The following is a 16,954-nucleotide window of genomic DNA, read 5'->3' on the forward strand; positions in this document are numbered from 1 at the left end:
CTGCCTGATCGGCCAGGGCAGCCCCCCAGAACCCCTGGGTCAGCGTTCATGGCTTTCCTCCTTCTCACAGGTGATTCCCCCTCTCCCACCTCCCCCACTCCCCTTCCCCCCCAGCTCCTGCTCCCCAGGTGGTCCGATCTCCCTGAGCCAGGAGGCCCTCTCCTGCCTGCCTGGCCAGCACCTCAGCACCAACCCTGGCCCCGTGGCTAGCGGGCCTGACAGACTCTCACATACTCATGGCCCCTGCACAGCACAGCCATGCCGAGAGGGTGAGCCCCCACTCCTGCCCTGGCTCACACCCCGGCCTGCAATGCTCTTCACCGATTCATATGGTGAGTCTAGCCTCCCCCCCAAAGCCAGGGGGCTCCGGAGGACTGGGCCTAGGTCCTCCCTGCTCCTCTGTCTCCCCAAATTAGGGGTTCTTACGGCAGGGCCCAGGTCTTCTATTTCTCTTCTTCCTCCCGGACAGCAGGGCCTGGGTCTCTCCCCAGGACCCCAGCCTCCGTGCCCTCTGCCCGCACCAGGGCATAGCCAAGTGTCTCCACTTTACAGAGGGGAAGGGAGAGGGATAGAGAGTTAGAAACATCGATCAGCTGCCTCCTGCACACCCCCTCCTGGGGATATGCCTGCAACCAAGGTACATGCCCTTGACCGGAATTGAACCTGGGACCCTTCAGTCCGCAGGCCGACGCTCTATCCACTGAGCCAAACCGGACAGGGCAAGTGTCTCCACTTTAGCCGGCCTCCCGGCAGCCCGGCCATTCTGTCCCTTGGCTCCGTCTCAGCTCCTGCCGCGCTGGCGATGGCCTCCCCTTACCCTTCCCTCCAGGGCCACACTCACGTCCACGATGAGGAAGTCGAGCCAGCACCAGGCGTTGGTGAAGTACTTCTTGAAGCCGTAGGCCACCCACTTGAGCAGCATCTCCAGCACGAAGACGTAGGTGAACATCTTGTCGGCGTATTCGAGCAGAACCTTGATGGTCTTCCGCTCCTCCAGGTAGATGTCCTCGAAGGCCTGCAGACCAGGTGGGACAAGGGCACATGGCGTCCCGACCACAGCCAGTGCCACCCTGCCCGAGGCATCAACTCTCACAGTAACTGCCACCCAGGAGGGCGGGGGGCGGGGGGGCGGAGGAGGGCACAGCTGAGATGCTAGCGGAGGGGACTCGTCCAGGGTCGGCTTCGGACAGGCCAGCAAGCTCTCAGGCTGGGCCATGGGCGGGCCAGGAAATGACCTGACGCGGTGAGCAGACAACAGGGTGGAGTGTAGTGAGAACACTTCTTCCCTCACATTACAGAGCAAGTCTCAGTCCTGGGCCAGGGCATTTTGTTTAATTAATTAACTAATTAATTTTTTATATATATATATATTTTTTGGGGGGGTACTAGGGCATTTTAAAGACCTTTCTAGAACTTGCTGAGCTCCCATTTTAACGAGGGAGGGCGTGCAGGCTCAGCTCACAGCCCTCTGCAGGAAACAACATAAAACTGGTTTTGTTTTCACTCTCCTGTATGCCGTTACCTACTTTTCATAGGAGAGAATATTGGTTTCTGATTGCAACCATCATTAGAAGTTTCCCTTTAGAATAAGTATATCAAACCAAACAGAAACGCTCAGAGTTGGTCTAAGGAAACCCTGACGTAGATGACGGCAGGGACAGCTTGTAACGGCGAAGTTAGGAAACACAGGACCAGATGCAGCCAAACCCCCTGCAGGCCAGAGCCTAGGCGTCCACGCTTCTAAAACGCTCAGGGTTGTTTTTCTGCACCTCCTCATTCCTGCCTCAACCCAAATTCCTGGGCTACCGGAGAAACCCCCGTGGCCCCCAGCTGCCCTCTGCCACCTCCAGCCTCCCAGTCCAGGCAGCTGAACGCGTCACCAAGGGCCCTGGGAGCGGCCTCCCCCTGTGGCGCTGGGCCTCCCTGGCTGATGGCAGGGCCCCGTGGGCAGCAGTGGTCCAGGGGCCGGCGCTGTCGCAGTGCCCGAGCCCAGGCTGCTGAGCCCTACACGTGGCTAATCCGGCCAGTGTCCACAGGGCAACAGGAAACCCAGGCCCCAATATGGACTTGGGGAGTCGCTCAAGAAAGAATTTTCTCTGATTATAAAACTGTATGCTTTTTATAAAAAAAACAACACGGAGCCCTGGCCGGTGTGGCTCGTTGCTTGAGCGTCCTCTCCTGCACCCAAAAGTCACTGGTTTGATTCCCGATCAGGGCACATGTCTGGGCTGCAGGCTGGATCCCCAGTAGCGGGTGTGCTGGAGGCAGCCAATCGATGTGCCTGTCTCACATTGATGTTTCTGTCCCTCTCCCTTCCTCTCTAAAATCAATAAAACATATTATTTAAAAGTAATATAGAAATTATAAAGAAAATAAAAGGCACCTCCAATTTCATGACACTAGAGTAGCCACTGCTAACATTTAGGCGAACATTTGTTTTGGCACTATATGGGTGTGTGTGTGTGTGTGTGTGCATGTAAGTGCACAATTTTACTATAAGGTATACTAAATGTCTTTGCTTTGAAACGTCTTTTCCCACTAAACAGTCTTCTGTGGACACTGATGAACTCAATGAGGTGATCACGTACAATATCACTCTTTTAAAAGGCTGCATAATATTTCATTATTTGCATATACTACTGTTTATTTAGTCAAGAAAGAACATTTCCATTGTTTCCAATTTACTCCCGGTAGGAACAACACTGCCATGAACAACGCATCTGGTTATCGATTGAGGGTAACCTTCTAGAATTGGGGTGAAAGTCAAAGGTGTGCTTTGGTACAGACTGGGACCAGGGTCTCAGAGGGGACACCTAGTGGAACCCCCCCCCCCCGAATATGAAAACTGGTCTATAATTTGCCTTTTGGTATGCTTAGGCTGTTAAAAATCAGCATTATTTAGTGTTCATAAAAATAATTTGTAGACTTTCCACTTGTTTTCATATACTAGAATATTTTAAATAGGACTGGAATTATTTTCTTCCTTGAGAATGTGAAAGATTCCACTCTTGGAGATGTGAGGTTTCCTATTTGTTTGTTTTGCTCTGAAATTTTATCAGTTTTACTATTTATTTATTTGCTAATTCATTAATTTATGTCTTTATTTTATTAATTACTTCCTTTGCTTTTCTTAAGATTACTTTGTTATATTTCTAATTTATTGAGTTAAGTAATTAGTTTACATTCTTCCTATTGAATAACAAATTTGCTTAAGTCTCTGAATTTTATTCTTATTTCAGCGTTGGCTGAATCTCACATGCAATATTATCAACGCTCTTATGTTCTAGTCTCCCTCCCCACCCCCCAGTCACAGTTTTTCTTTTTCTACCTCTATTTTTCATTTCTTATTTTTCTAGATTTCAGGTGGACATAACTGGTTGAGTTACACAGTGTGTGATTTATAGCACGCTGTCATCTCTGGTCCATGTATAGTCTCTTTATTTTATTTGCCTAGTTATGAATGTAATTAACACCCATGAATCTACCAGAAAAATAATTTTTGTTTACCCCAAGGTTTATTTTAAAATGACCTTTACATTTCTAAGGGTTTGTTTTTAATCTTTCTTTTTTGCTATATCTAGACTCACTAAGTGTTAGCTATTATTATTATTAGGTTAGCTCAAATTTAATAAAATCTAACATATTTTAGATTGCCTATTTCTTGTTCTTTCTCTTTGCTTTGTCAGTAACTAATAGGAGTCCCTTTTGTTTTATATCTCAAGCTTTTTACCTTGAACTCAACCTTGTTTAATATTAACAAACAAAAGCACTCTGGTTTTGGTTGTCATTTGCCTGAAATACCTTATTATTTCACTTTTAATATTTCTGAGTCACAGTGTTCCAGGATTGTCATTTGAGAGCAATAGCTGAAGCTTTTTTTAAAAAAAATCCATTCAGAGTCCTTTTCTTTTAAAAGATGAATTTTATCCAGTTACATTTATTATTAAAACACATGTTTGAGCTTGCCCCTGCCACATTATTTTCTGTTGTCCTGTTCACCAAAGGGTGATGGTTCGATTCCTGGTCAGGGCACGTGCCTGGGTTACCGGCTTGATCCCCAGGAGGAGGAGTGCAGGAGGCAGCCGATTGATGCTTCGCTCTCACATTGATGTTTCTCTTTCCCTCTCCCTTCCTCTCTCCATAAAAGTGAATAAGAAATCTAAAAATGTGAACTTCTCTCTTACTTTCTCATCATTCACCTTGGGCTCCCTTAAAAAAAAAAAAAAAGAGCTAATAGGGATATGGTGAAATCTCCCTGTACTATTGCACTATTGTCACTCCCCACCGCCCCAATGGTTTTGCTTATAATAAGTGCTATACAATCCCAAGCAAATAGATTCATAATAGTTATATTTTTAATATAGGTGGGGACCCTCTTTGTTTTATATCTCAAGCTTGTTACCTTGAACTCAACCTTGTTTAATATTAACAAACCAAAGCACCCTGGTTTTGGTTGTCATTGTTTTCATTTGCCTGAAATGCCTTATTATTTTACTTTTAATATTTCTGAGTCACAGTGTTCCAGGATTGTCATTTGAGAGCAATAGCTGAAGCTTTTAAAAAAAATCCATTCAGAGTCCTTTTCTTTTAAAAGATGAATTTTATCCAGTTACATTTATTATTAAAACACATGTTTGAGCTTGCCTCTGCCATATTACTTTCTGTTTTCTGATTTAATGCTTCCTTGTTGCTTATTTTTTTTCCCCCCTATCTTTTACTGTAAGATCTATGTTTTCTTTCAGTAATTTGGAAGGGATATATAGTCTGCTTTCTGTTAAACAAGTTTATAACTTGAAATAACACACTGAGACTTCTTTTCTCAATATATCATTGACATTTTTTTTTTAACACTGCTTGGCTGCCTACCCTGATTAGATGCATCTTTGCTTGCCAAAACTCCTCCTCACGTATGCCAGGCTGAGTTTTTCCTCCACAGCCCAGACTAAGTGGCTCTGTCTGCCCTTGTTTGTGGTTGTTTAAAAACAAAACTTGTTAACATATTGTCAAATCATCCTTCTCTGAAGTCTGCAGAGATTTCGCTCTAGCTGCCAATGGTAAAACAGCGGAGTCTGCAAGTCATGGGTCTGGGCCAACCCCGGAACAGGAGTGGGGCAGTCAGGGCGGGGTGGGAGGCTCAGGGTTTTAGAAGTGACAGCCACAGTGCCTCCTCATGGCCTGCCCCACCGGGGGCATCGCAGGCGGGAGGCACAGAGTCTTGGAGCAAAATGACCCTTTCCCACTCTGTAGTCCCAAGCGTTCCTGTCAATTGCTCATCCCCAACAATATCAGGTGCTTGCTGCCTCTGGGTCAGGTAAGTTTGTGTCTTCTGCCATCTTGATCATCCCTCTCCCTGCTCAACAGCACCTTCGAGAGCCCTCTCTAGGGCTGTTCCATTTCTTCTAATAGGGGATCTGAGAGATCAGAGTTGGGTGCTTGGGAGCCAGATGAGGGCATCCCTGGAAGGACTCACTGCTTCTCTAGGGCTCAATAAACCTCCCTGTCCTCCACAGTCCTGTTCCACCTGCTTCCTCCAGGAAGCCTTCCTGATTGCTCCAGTTCCCCCTGACCTCCCATCACCCTGAGTCATCTACTCAATTTTGCTCAACTCTCTCAAACCTGCTCCGTCTGGTTTCCCCAATTACATAGGGGTCCCCCGATGCCAGGGCCAGCGTCTCCTCCTCCTGTTGCCCTCCCATGGCTCACAGAGGCAGACAGAGGAGAGCTTGGAGAAGACCTGTGGAACCGATGGAAGGTCAGGACAGAGGACTCTGGAATCTGACTGTCTGGGTTCAAATGCCACACCAGAGCTCAGGTGTGTGAGGCTGGAGACCTGTGACCTATACCAGCTGTGCACTGTGACCCGGGGCGGATCACTGCCCTTTCACGAAACAAGGAGGCCTGGACCGATGCTGCTGCTGAGCCCTTCCCGCCCTTCCCGCCCTTCCCGCCCTTCCCGCCCTTCCCGCCCTTCCCGCCCTTCCCGCCCCGGTGCTCTCAGCTGTTGAGAGTTTGCGAGCCGATTCCTGATCTGGGGCCCTGCGAGAGCACATTTTCAGCAGAGGTTCTGCCCCCATTCCTGACCCGGCTTTCCAGCTGGAGGCTCCCTTTCCCACCCTCCCCTCCTCCGCCACCCCTCCCTGCCCAGCCCTGCATCCCCGGGCGGGTACCAGAGCTCCGCTGCTGAGCAGGATCATGAAGATGATGAAGGTCTCGAACCAGCTGTGCTCCACGATGTGGTAGCAGGTCTTGCGCAGTCGCCACCAGACCTTCCCTGGGGCCTGCGTGGTGTCCACAGTGCAGCAGGGACAGCGCCGGACACAGCCTGTGGGGGAGGGGGAGGGAGAGGGGTCAGGCCCCGGCCAGGGGCGGTGGATGCCCATGTCCGATGGCAGAACGTTTGGTGGTTGAAGGAATGACCGGGAGACAGAGATTACCATGGTGGGTGATGAGCAGGGCTACCTGGTGGGCGGGGCCATGGGGGGCAGGGAGGGCTGTGGGTGCTGTCTGCTCCGCCCACACTCAGCAGGCACTCTGTGCAGAGGCCACATGGGCCAGGCACCCAGGGAGTGGAGGAAGGGCCCGGCTGGGGCTGGGTGGGCTCCATCTGCTCATCTGGGAAACCCTCCCCCTGCCAGAATGTTCCAGAACGCCCTGGGCTGCTCTGTCCTTGGGCCTGCTCCATGTTTGCAATTTCTGAGCCTTGGATGGGCCCTTCACTGGCAGCCCCAAATGATGTGCCACGTGGAGGACAATCCCTCATTGTATCCCCAGCTGCCCTCCAAATACACCACCCATTCGCTATAAAAGCTGCAGATGCCGGTCACCATGCCAAGGCCTGAGGGGGCATCGGCGAATGAGACCCAGGCCCTGTCACTGTGGGAGCGGACAGTCATGCTACCACCCCACAGATGCAGAGGCACCAGTCCCTGTGCAGCTGACCCACAGCTGCCCAGCCCAGGAGACTGCTGGCAGGCTCGCCATGACTCAGTCATGATGGAGGAGCCCCCAGGGCCCTGATGAATGGGGGAGGGAGGGGAGGCAGCCGGGCCAGGGTGGGGTGTAATATGGACCCAGCATCCGAGAGCTGCTGGTCCTCCCTGCCCCTCCAGGCAGGGCTGAGGCTGGAGCAAAGGGCCACCCAGGGAAAGACCTTCGGTGAAGCAGTCCTCCGGGTCCTTGACATCCTCGCCGAGGTCAGGGGTCTGCTCCAGGAGGTCAGCGGTGATGGTCATGTCTGCTGTGCTCCCCTCGGAGTAGCTGTCCTCGTGGGTCTGTGGGCAGGAGCGAGGGGAGGGTGGGCAAGGACACGAGTGTGGGCCATGTAGCAGCCTCCAGCCCCCAGCCCAGAGCCTGGGGAGTCTGGGGCTCCCGGAGGGGAGGTACCCCCACTATTATCCATTAATCTCCCGGGGAACCTGAGCCCGGGATGAATGAGAACCTGCCCCAGAGGTCACCTAGGGCCAGTCAGGGCTGAGCTGAGGCTGGGCCTTGGGCTTCTGGGTCTGTGGTTCTGGTCGGCCGGGGGCTAGGGCAGGGATGTGGGGGAAAATATGGGGCTAAAGCATCAGTCCAGCTGGGAACAAAACAGACATCGGGTGGCAACACAGAAACATACTGGCACAGGGGCACATGGCACAGACGGGTAGCTTGGCACACGCAGAGGAAACAGGCATGCCACACCCAGAACAGAGTCGGAACCAGCATCCTGGCACACGTAAGCACCAGGTCAGACATGCAGAGAACAGGCCGGCAACCCATCCCTGCTCCCCCCCAATGCGTGTGGGTGCTGGTGTGAGGCGCAGAGCCTGCAGTAAGAGCGGGAAGGGGCTGGGCCGTTCCCGGCCTGGCACGCAGGGCTCTGCTGCCTTGACCACACGTAACCTGATTATAGAGAGGGGTGCGCACGCGGTGTGCCCTGTGCGTGTCTGCGTGTGTCACGTGCGAGTGCTGGCTGTGGGGCCCGTGGCGCTCTGCCCGCTTCCCCGCCTTCAGGCCAGTGCACCCATCCCAGCCCCTGTGAGCACTGGCTGCCGCCTGGATCCATCTCCAGCAAACTCTCTTTAGCCTGGAAATTGCTTGGGGGTTGCCATGAAAGCCAGCGTGAGGGACTGATCTGGAGGGAACGGAGCTTAGGCCAGAATCCAGCGACCACGCCCCACCACGCCTCCGCCTCTCCTGCGTCTCTTCCTGTGGGTGTCTCCGGAGAGCGCTCCCTCCTTGGTCCTTGGGGCTGGAAGCCCGTGGCAGGCTCTGCCTCCAGGAGCCCACCCTACGGACAGGAGGCCGGGCAGGGCTTGTGGGAAGGAAGGGAGCCTTCACTGGCTTCAGCTCAGGTCTCCATCCTCAGCTCGGTGGCCGCCGCGTTGCACAGGCTCGTGCCCCACGTAGAGATGTGCCGGTCTGAGATCTGGCGCCCCTGCTCCTCCCACTGCCTTCCCTTCTCTTCCTTCTGGGACGGGACGAACTCTGCTGGTGTCTCCAAGTCCTCAGCCTTAGCATTTAGCTTTAACATTTAGACTGCGATGGGAAGGGCTGGTGGGAACGGAGAGCGCCCTCCGCTGGGCAGGGTGGAGCCATGCCCCAGGTCCCCGCTGCCAGGAGGGTCATCCCTTTCCTCCCAGCTCCGTTTTGGACACTGAGCTGGGACAGGCACAGCCGGAGGTCTTCACCCTGCTCTTCCTTTCACACACGGGAGCTGCTCACAAGGATGCGGGCTTGTCACCAGGGAGGCCGAGTTCTCAAGATCCAATGAGGTGATGGGGTCCTTCTCCCAGGAGCCACCAAACCCACTCCAAGGCCAACAGTCCAGTAGGAAAGCCCTACTCTCCGTGACTTTCGGTCCCTCGTGTCTTCCTGTTCCCAGGTGCCTTCTGCTGCTGTCAGGGTGATGGCCCCACCAGGCCCTCTGGCTCCCAAACTGGCCTTGATGGCAGAGCTTCCCATAGGCCCAGCCCATGCCATGGACAAGGCAAAGGAGAAACGTCCCCTTGGAGCAGGTCTCAACTGCTGGCCTGAGGCCTGAGGTCAGGGGTCAGGCTGCTGGACAATGCTCCGCCCCCCCACCCCCGCCCCCAGGGTCTCGAAACACGTGACCTCCACCTTCCATGGTGTCTGGCCTGAGTGGGAGGGGGTGGGGGGTGGTCAGCGGGGCCACGGTCTGCTAGCACAGGGGCCGCACACACAGATGCGTAGGGGGCCAGGCCGGTCATTAAAGGGAGCCAGGCAGGTGGGCTCGGAAGCGAACCAGAGCCCCACTCCGGGCGCAGCGGCCACGTGCCTCCAGAAGGGCAGCGCTTCCAACTATTTCTCAAGCGAAGCCAGAAATGCAGATTATTTTTTACATAAAAGCTCCCAGGTTTTAAAGGCTGGTGGCCAATTCAGATTAAAACCCTTTCTGTGCTCAGAACAAAACCCTCTCGTAGGCCTCCCATTTGCGGCCTCTGCTTTAGCCCCGAGAGAAGCAGCTGGTGGCCGACGCACCAAGAAGCCAGGCACTTGTTCTCAGAGCTCCCGGAAGTCCCCTGGCAGGGGTGGGGGTGGGGGTGAGGGGGCCTTCACAGGACACATGGTTGCCAAATGGGACAGAAGCACAGGGACCGAGTGAGGAGGGGTGAACACACAGAGGTTTGGGGTTAGTCCTGCAGCACAGTCCTGGGATGGCAGCTTCTAGAATTTCCCCGTGGCTCCGGGTCCCACGCCATCGCACCCTCCCCTGCGTGGACAGGGCTGCCCGGGGTCCCCTCTGCAGATGGTCTCCCACACAGCCCGTGCCGGCTGCTGTGGGTCCCACCGGCCCATGCAGGCTCCAGCCCGAGAGGCAGCACCCCACTGGCTTCAGGGGCACAGGTGTGCGTTACCTCACTGCACCCTGGGGCCTGGGGCTCCGCTCTGCGCTGCTGCCGCCCGTCCGCCTGGGCCGCACTGGCCTCGGCCTCGGAGGAGGCGGTCTCTGACACCTGGCTCCAGGCCCTGGGCTCCGGAAGGGCCTCTGGGCCGCTGAACACAGGCTGGGGTTCCTGCTGAAGAGACCTCCAGCCCATGAGCTCCCGGCCCAAAGGTTCCAGGGCCCTGGCTCTGCCCCAGGCCCCGCCCATGCCTCCTGCCCTCCTCAGGGGCCTCATCTCATTGAGGACCCCCCCCCTTGGAAGCCCTGAACGGGTGGCTGGGGGGCTCCCGGTCTGTCCAGGTAAAGGGCCAGTAGCCCTCTCCCACTCCCTGGCAGGGTGCAGCTGGGCCACCTGGCAGGGTGCACCTCCCATAGGTGGCACCCCCACTTTGGAAGGACACAATGACTTTTCCTGTGAGTTCCCATGACACCCCAGCTTGCACGCACACACACACACACACACACACACACACACACACACACACACTCGCCCCAGGGAGCCAGACGCCAGGGGCTCAAGAGAAGCAAAGGAGAGGGAAATGGAGGGGCAGGCAGTGGGACTTCCACTCCGGTGCTGGGAGCATCCCGGAGGTACTGGAGGCTGTGAGCACTCCCTGCCCCCTGCCGACACCCGCACTGCCCCGGGCCTGACTGAATGGGCTGAAGCTGGCCTTGGACCACAGGGTGGCAGGGGGCCGTGGCACCAAGTCTGAAGCCTCAGATCACATTCCACGCGGGGAGGCGGGTGGGGGGGGGGGGCAGCTGCTCTTCAGGCCAGACCCACCCGGCGCAGGCCCAGAGGAAGCGGCCAGGATGGGCCCAACTACACAGAGAGAGCCCAGCCGCCTTGCTGGACCGAAAGACCCTACACAAGACGAAGCCATGTGAGCCTGGCTTGGGCCACGGGAAAGCCGAGGGAGCGGTGGGGGGCACTGTCTCTTTGGTCCAGACTCTGTCCTAAGTGTTAAAAATAACAGGTTGGGAGATAAGATAGTGCCGTCTCTGACACCTGCCATCTTCGGGATGCTTATTTTTAAATCTCGGAATTAGCCCTGGGCCTGGGAGGAGGGGAAGGGGCAGTGGGAGGTCAGGAGATGCACTCTTTTCTCACCAAGACATTGGCCTGGGGAGTCCCCGACAGGGACAGTGGTCAGAGTGGGGGCAGGGCCCGGGGTCCTGGCTCTGTCCCAGAGGCATGAGGAACTCCTAGCTGGTCTCTCTCTCTCATGCCATGCCTCCGTTTCCCTGCCCATACCAACAGCTGCCCATGACCAGCCAGGGGATAAACCATGGACAGCAACCCCTTCCAAGATCCCCTGCCGGGCTGGGCTGGGGAGAGGGCTGAGAGCTGGTCTCAGCTCCCCTCTACGGGGCATGCTGTTGGGGGCCACCCTGTCTTCTACCACCGCCCAGCCCGGCTGGGGCAGGCTGGCAGGGGCAGGCTGGCAGGGGCTCTGAGTGAGGCTGGTTGCCCTGGCAGCAGAGCCCTGGGCCCTATGTAAGCAGGTGCTGCCTCTGAGCCGGGGAGAGGTGGCCAGGTGGGGGCTCACCTGCTTGCTGGACTCCTCCTCGGTGCCCAGGCTATTCTCCTCGTCCTCCTCCTGGTCATCCGTGTCTGACTCAGCCACGGCAATGGGCACGCACACGGGCTCCGGATCCCCCGGGGGGCCCCGGCCTGGCCGCTGGCCTTCCTCGAACCGCGTCTCCTTGCGGGCCGGAGGCGCCTTCTCTGTCTCTGCGGGTGGCGGGGAGCTGGAGGTGGCAATGCAGCTGGGCAGCTGGCCGCGGGGGGCCAGGGCCGGCTTCGGGGGCCGCCGCTGCAGGAGCCCACAGCAGCAGTCCCAGGTGGTCCGCTTGAGGAAGCGCAGGCCGCGCTGGATCCGGGCCAGCGCCAGCTGCAGGTTGTTCATCTCCCCGTCCTCGTCCGGGGCCGTGAGGTTGTCGGCGCTGAAGGAGCTGAGCAGCAGAGCCAGGAAGAGGTTCAGGACCTGGGGAGACAATGGGTCCGGCTCACCGAGGCAGGGGCCGGGCCAGGGTCCATGATGGGGGAACTGAGGCCCAGGCACCGTAAGGACCGCCAAAGGCCACCAGCTCGAGGTGGGAACCTGGGTCCTGGGCCTGATCCTAACCCCCATTCTCTTGAACATAGAGAGTGTGGCTATGAGAGGAACGACACATTCTGACCCTCCCTCCCAAGGTCTCAGACATGTGGGGGTTGAGGCTGCACAGACCCAGGTCTCTTGTGTCGTGGCCCAGGTTCAATGGGTCCATGTCAAAGCCTAGGCCTCCCTGTCAGCAGCTCCTGGGAAGTGGGATCCAATCGGGGGGCCACCGGGGACAAGACAGAACCCCACCCAGAGAGGTTGGGGCGTTCCTGGGGAGGGGCCTCTGCATCCGTTGGCGAAGGAGGGAGGGGTAGTGGCGCGTCTCGGGCCCCCCCCCCCGCCCCCGCCCAGGCCACTCACCACTCAAACACCTGGGGCTCCTGCTGTGAGCACCCTCCGCCTGTGTCCCCAGGTCTGACTACGCTTCCCAGGTGAGGCCCAGGGGGCACTGAGTAGAGAAGGGGACAATGGCAGGACAAGAGCCCAGCTAGCAGCCCTCAGGCGTCTGGGACCAAGTGCCGGGTCAGGCTCCTGAGACGGGGTTGTGTCCAGGTGGTGAGGGGTACTTGGATGGGTGCTGTGTGTGGGACCAGACAGTGGGATGGGGTGAAGGGACCTGGGGTTGGTGCCAGGGGCCAGCCCTGCTCCAAGGCCCATTGTGCTGCGGGGATCCAGGGGAGGGGCCGAGGTTTCAGAGGTGCTCGAAGGCACGCTACTTAAATTATGTATTAGCAGGGTGGAGGGGGTCAGTGGGGAAAAAGGGACACCGGTTATACCTTTAACAATAAAGATAAAATTTAAAATGTAGGGATTAAGGACTTGACCCTGAAGGGAGGTTTGCATGGTCCTCTGTTTGTATGTTTGTATGGATTACTGCTTGGTGTTAAACCATCCTGCAAGCGAGACATTTTCTTGCAAATGTGAATTTTTAGCTTTGCTACGAAAGAAAACTTTTGCTGGGCGACCAGGGGCTGGGCACGGGCCCAATTCCCAGTTTCCTGAAGATTCAATTGAAGCGGGTGGTGGGCTCCCTCCCTCATGTGGGCCAGTCCCGGCTCGGAGCATCACCAGGCCGACAGGCCAGCGACACACCTCCCCACGCTGGGCTTGGGGTCCCCCCAGAAGGGAGCTCAGTTGGATGGGGGCCCCTACAGCAGGGTGGTGTGTGAAGGCGGGTGCACTTCTCACTCTGAGCCCCTGCTGTGGCTTCTCACAAGCCCCGCAGACACACCTGTCAGCAGCTGGGAAGGAGACTCTGACAGAAGGTTGGAGCGCCAGCCCTCAGAGACTGGCCTTTTTTTAAAAAAAAAAAAAAAAAAAGAGCAACACACACTCACATGGACAGCACGGGAGGGTTAAGAAGGAGGACTTCCGGATCCTATGTCTACGGAGAAATGATCACTTTTGACACCTGCAGCCTTTCTTGCGTCGTCTTTGGGGGCGGGGCCTGGGGTGTGATTCAGAGCTGCTTTCCACGCAGACCTCTGGCCTGGCCTGCTCCGTTCCTGTTGCCCACCCTGGATCCTCTCACACTGCCCTCACGCACGCCCGGCCCACCGCCCCTGACCTCCAGGTGTCTGCGGCCCAGGCTGGGGGCCGGGCAGGCAGGGGGCGCCTGGGTAGCCTCGTTCGTCCACCCACACAGGACACTAGGGCCTCCCTTGTCGGCAGCTTCAGGAGTCTGTCTCCTTCCAGTGCTTTCCCTGTCAATCACGCTGCTGCTGCCCAGCCCCTGCCTGATCATCACTTCCCATTCTAATGGCAATTGCTTCCTCCCACGCCCGGCAGCAGCCCAATTCCGGGGGTGGGCGGGGGGGGGGGGCGCCTGCGTGGGCTGTCAGCTTCCCTCCCCAGCAGACTCTAATCTTCTCATCCCCAGACAGATCCGCTTGGCAATGGCAGGACTGTGTGTGTGAGGGCAGCTCAGGCTGGCCCTTTTCTGAGAGCTCAGTACTGGCGCCGCCCTTGGAATACATGGAGTCCACCAGTGTGAGGAGATGGGAGGAGGGCTGTGAGGCCAGACGAAGAGCTGGGTTCCGGCAGCTCTGTGCACCGACGCCCTCTTCCTCTCGGGGCTCCTCCACCCGCGGGGCCTGCGGCAGGCTGACCCCATCGCAGCCTGGGCCTGCCCCGGCCTCGCGAAGGCACACGGGAGGAGAAAACAGACCAATCTGAGGAAGGGCACCAGAATCTGCCGCTCACAGTACTACCGCCACCTAAAACCTCTCTATGAACTGACGCGAGCCTGGGCTGCCCATACCCTCGGGCGCCAGGCCATGCGGGTGTGGTGTCTGAGCGTGTGTGGGCCACCTGTGTACCCAGGAAGGTGGCACCATGTCCACAGAGGACACTGAACGACTGGACTTGCTTCAGTCCCGACCCTTCCAAAGGCCCCTTCTTTGGCATTTAGATTTGATCTCTCTCAACTCCGGGATTCCTCATACTGTAAACACCCAAGGCAGGACGCACCTGCTCTTGACAGACAGGTGGTCACGGTAGCAAAGGTCTGGATCCCTCATGATAGGCCAGCAGGACGCCCACCCTAGCTACCCAGGGAGACATACAATGGCTCCCACGGGCCCACTTCGCCCGGACCACCACCTGCTGGCACCTGTGTTTTGCTCACCCTGCCCCCTTCCTCTCTAGCATTACATGTCTAGCAGGTCAGCTCTAAACACTCTTCCAGGAAGCCTTCCTGATTTCCAGTTGGAAGGGATCAGCACCTATAAGCTCCCACTTAATGGCTCTGATCGTTCTGACTAATTTGAAAGTTCTAATTTCATGCCTCTTTGAACTTCCCACCTCCCCACTCTCTCAGGTTTATGAGTGATGTCAGGGCCCCATTCACCTCTGTATATCCAATAGCCTCTGGCACAATATTTTGCATGCAACCGGAGTTCAGCAAATGTTTGTTAAGTTGACTTGAAAAACCATGCGATAAATCATTGCCAGTGAATGACTAATAAAATACTAGGTAGTAAGTAAATAAATTTATGAAGGTAAAATGAGAAAATAATAAATAAGCAGGCAAGTTAGTGGGTGAATTAAAGAATGAGTTAACAAATAAAGAGTGATATGAATGAATGGGTCAGTCAGTAAGTAAATAGGTAGATAGATTGATGGAGAGGTAGACAGATGGATGGGTGAGGTAGTGGGTGGATGATTTATGAGTGGATGGCTGGCTGGATAGATAGATGTATAGATGAGTAGAGAGATAGAAGAATAAATGGTAAGGGAATGGGTGAATTGATGAAAAGTCCTAAGTGGGTACATTGGTGGGTAGATGCATGAATGAATGAGAAGACAGATGGAAGGGTGAGTAAATGAGTAGACGGATGAATGGATGTGTAAATAGGTGGATAGATGAGAGACTGTTGGGTGGGTGGATAGGTGGTTTGATAGACAGATGGCTGAGTGAATGAATGGATGGGTGGAAGGAAGGATAAGTGAATGGATAGATGGGTAGCTGGTGGAGGAATAGATGAGTAGATGATTGTGTGTATGCCAGGTCACTGGCCAACTTACCACAAGGTTGCCAATGACCATCACAAGCAAGAAGACCAGCAGGCACAGTGACTGCCCAGACACCTCCATGCAGTCCCACATGGTCTCGATCCACTCGCCACAGAGGATGCGGAAGATGATGAGAAAGGCATGGAAGAAGTCCATCATGTGCCAGCGGGGCAGCAGGCCTGGGTCGCTGATGCGGTGCCTCAGCTCTGAGTAGTTCTTGCCGAAGAGCTGCATGCCCACCACGGCGAAGATGAACACGATGATGGCCAGCACCAGCGTCAGGTTCCCCAGGGCCCCCACCGAGTTCCCGATGATCTTGATGAGCGTGTTCAGCGTGGGCCATGATTTGGCCAGCTTGAAGACCCGCAGCTGGGGAGGGAGGGGTCCTGGGATAGGCTCTGGTTCCCAGTGCCCACGGACACCCTGATCTCCCTCCCACACTTCCTGCCTGAAAACCCAGGGAGCCCTTGAAAGCCACTGACACCTGTTCCTCCGGGTTTCTCCAAGAGCACACACCACCGTCTCTTCCCACAGCCTGAAGGTAGCTTCAGCGGACTCTGCTCTGGGAGTCAGGTCAACAGCTCCAGCCTCATTCCCCCCATACAGCCCTTCTCTTTGTCCTCACACCAGCCTCCTACTCCCCTTGGACTCACTTCAAGGAACTTCCTAGATTCCCCCAATAGGGGATGTCCTTTTCCTGCCAGGCCCTTCATCGGATACCCTTCCAGGCCAGCGCAGCCATCTCTAACTTACCCAATCACCTCCGTTTCTCTCTCCTCTTAGTTATAACAGAGAAAGGGAGCCTGTGCTTAGCATGTATTAAAAACCTACTGTGTCAGACCATGTGCTTAGGATGCATCAACTCATACAGAACTCCCAATAGCACATGGGGTTGGGACTCTTACTACCTCCTTTGGCAGATGAAGACGACAACCCTTACAAGTGGAGTAACTTGTCTAAGTTCCTTGGCTCATGGCAGTGGAGTTGGGATGAGAACTCACCATCTAGGCTTTCTCAACTGCTCCCACCAGTGCTCAGGCGTCCACCGGGAAGCCTTCCCTGATCTCCTTCCAGCCCTATGTCTGGACCTCTCAGGTATTTTAAACGTAAAACATAGTCCACCAGGAGCTCTGGCATCACCTGAGACTCACTGAACTGTCATCTGCAGTTTAACAAGATCCGCGTGAGAGTTGTGTGTGCATTTGTTTGCAAAATGCGGATTCTGAAACCAGCAGGCAGAACCCCAGAAGAGCTGTCGGCAGACCTGGCTCCACCTGTTACTTGCCAGGGGGCTTTGGGAAATTGTTTCTGACATCTTTCTGAATCACTGACTTGCCTCAACGATGACTCTTCCAAAGAACCCTTCTTTGGCATGTAGAATTTGAGCTCTCTCAACTCTGGGATTCCCCACCTTGTACAGACACAAGGCAAGATGCACTTGCCCTTGACA

The 16,954-nt window shown here is 55.5% G+C and overlaps 1 protein-coding gene across 1 annotated transcript in view; it reads right to left on the minus strand.

Moving 5' to 3' along the window:
- The window catches only part of SCN5A (sodium voltage-gated channel alpha subunit 5), a gene marked incomplete at both ends in the record, with an annotated part of 69,178 nt that overhangs the window by 11,863 nt on the left and 40,361 nt on the right, over nt 1–16,954 (minus strand). The window contains 6 exon segments of the mRNA XM_081106185.1: nt 842–1,015; nt 6,168–6,322; nt 7,151–7,271; nt 9,858–10,019; nt 11,437–11,874; nt 15,517–15,873. Coding sequence (XP_080962311.1) covers nt 842–1,015; nt 6,168–6,322; nt 7,151–7,271; nt 9,858–10,019; nt 11,437–11,874; nt 15,517–15,873 — 1,407 coding nt within the window.

The sequence above is a fragment of the Myotis nattereri genome, assembly GCF_964212035.1.
Source record: "Myotis nattereri genome assembly, chromosome: 14".
NCBI classification, from domain to species: domain Eukaryota; kingdom Metazoa; phylum Chordata; class Mammalia; order Chiroptera; family Vespertilionidae; genus Myotis; species Myotis nattereri.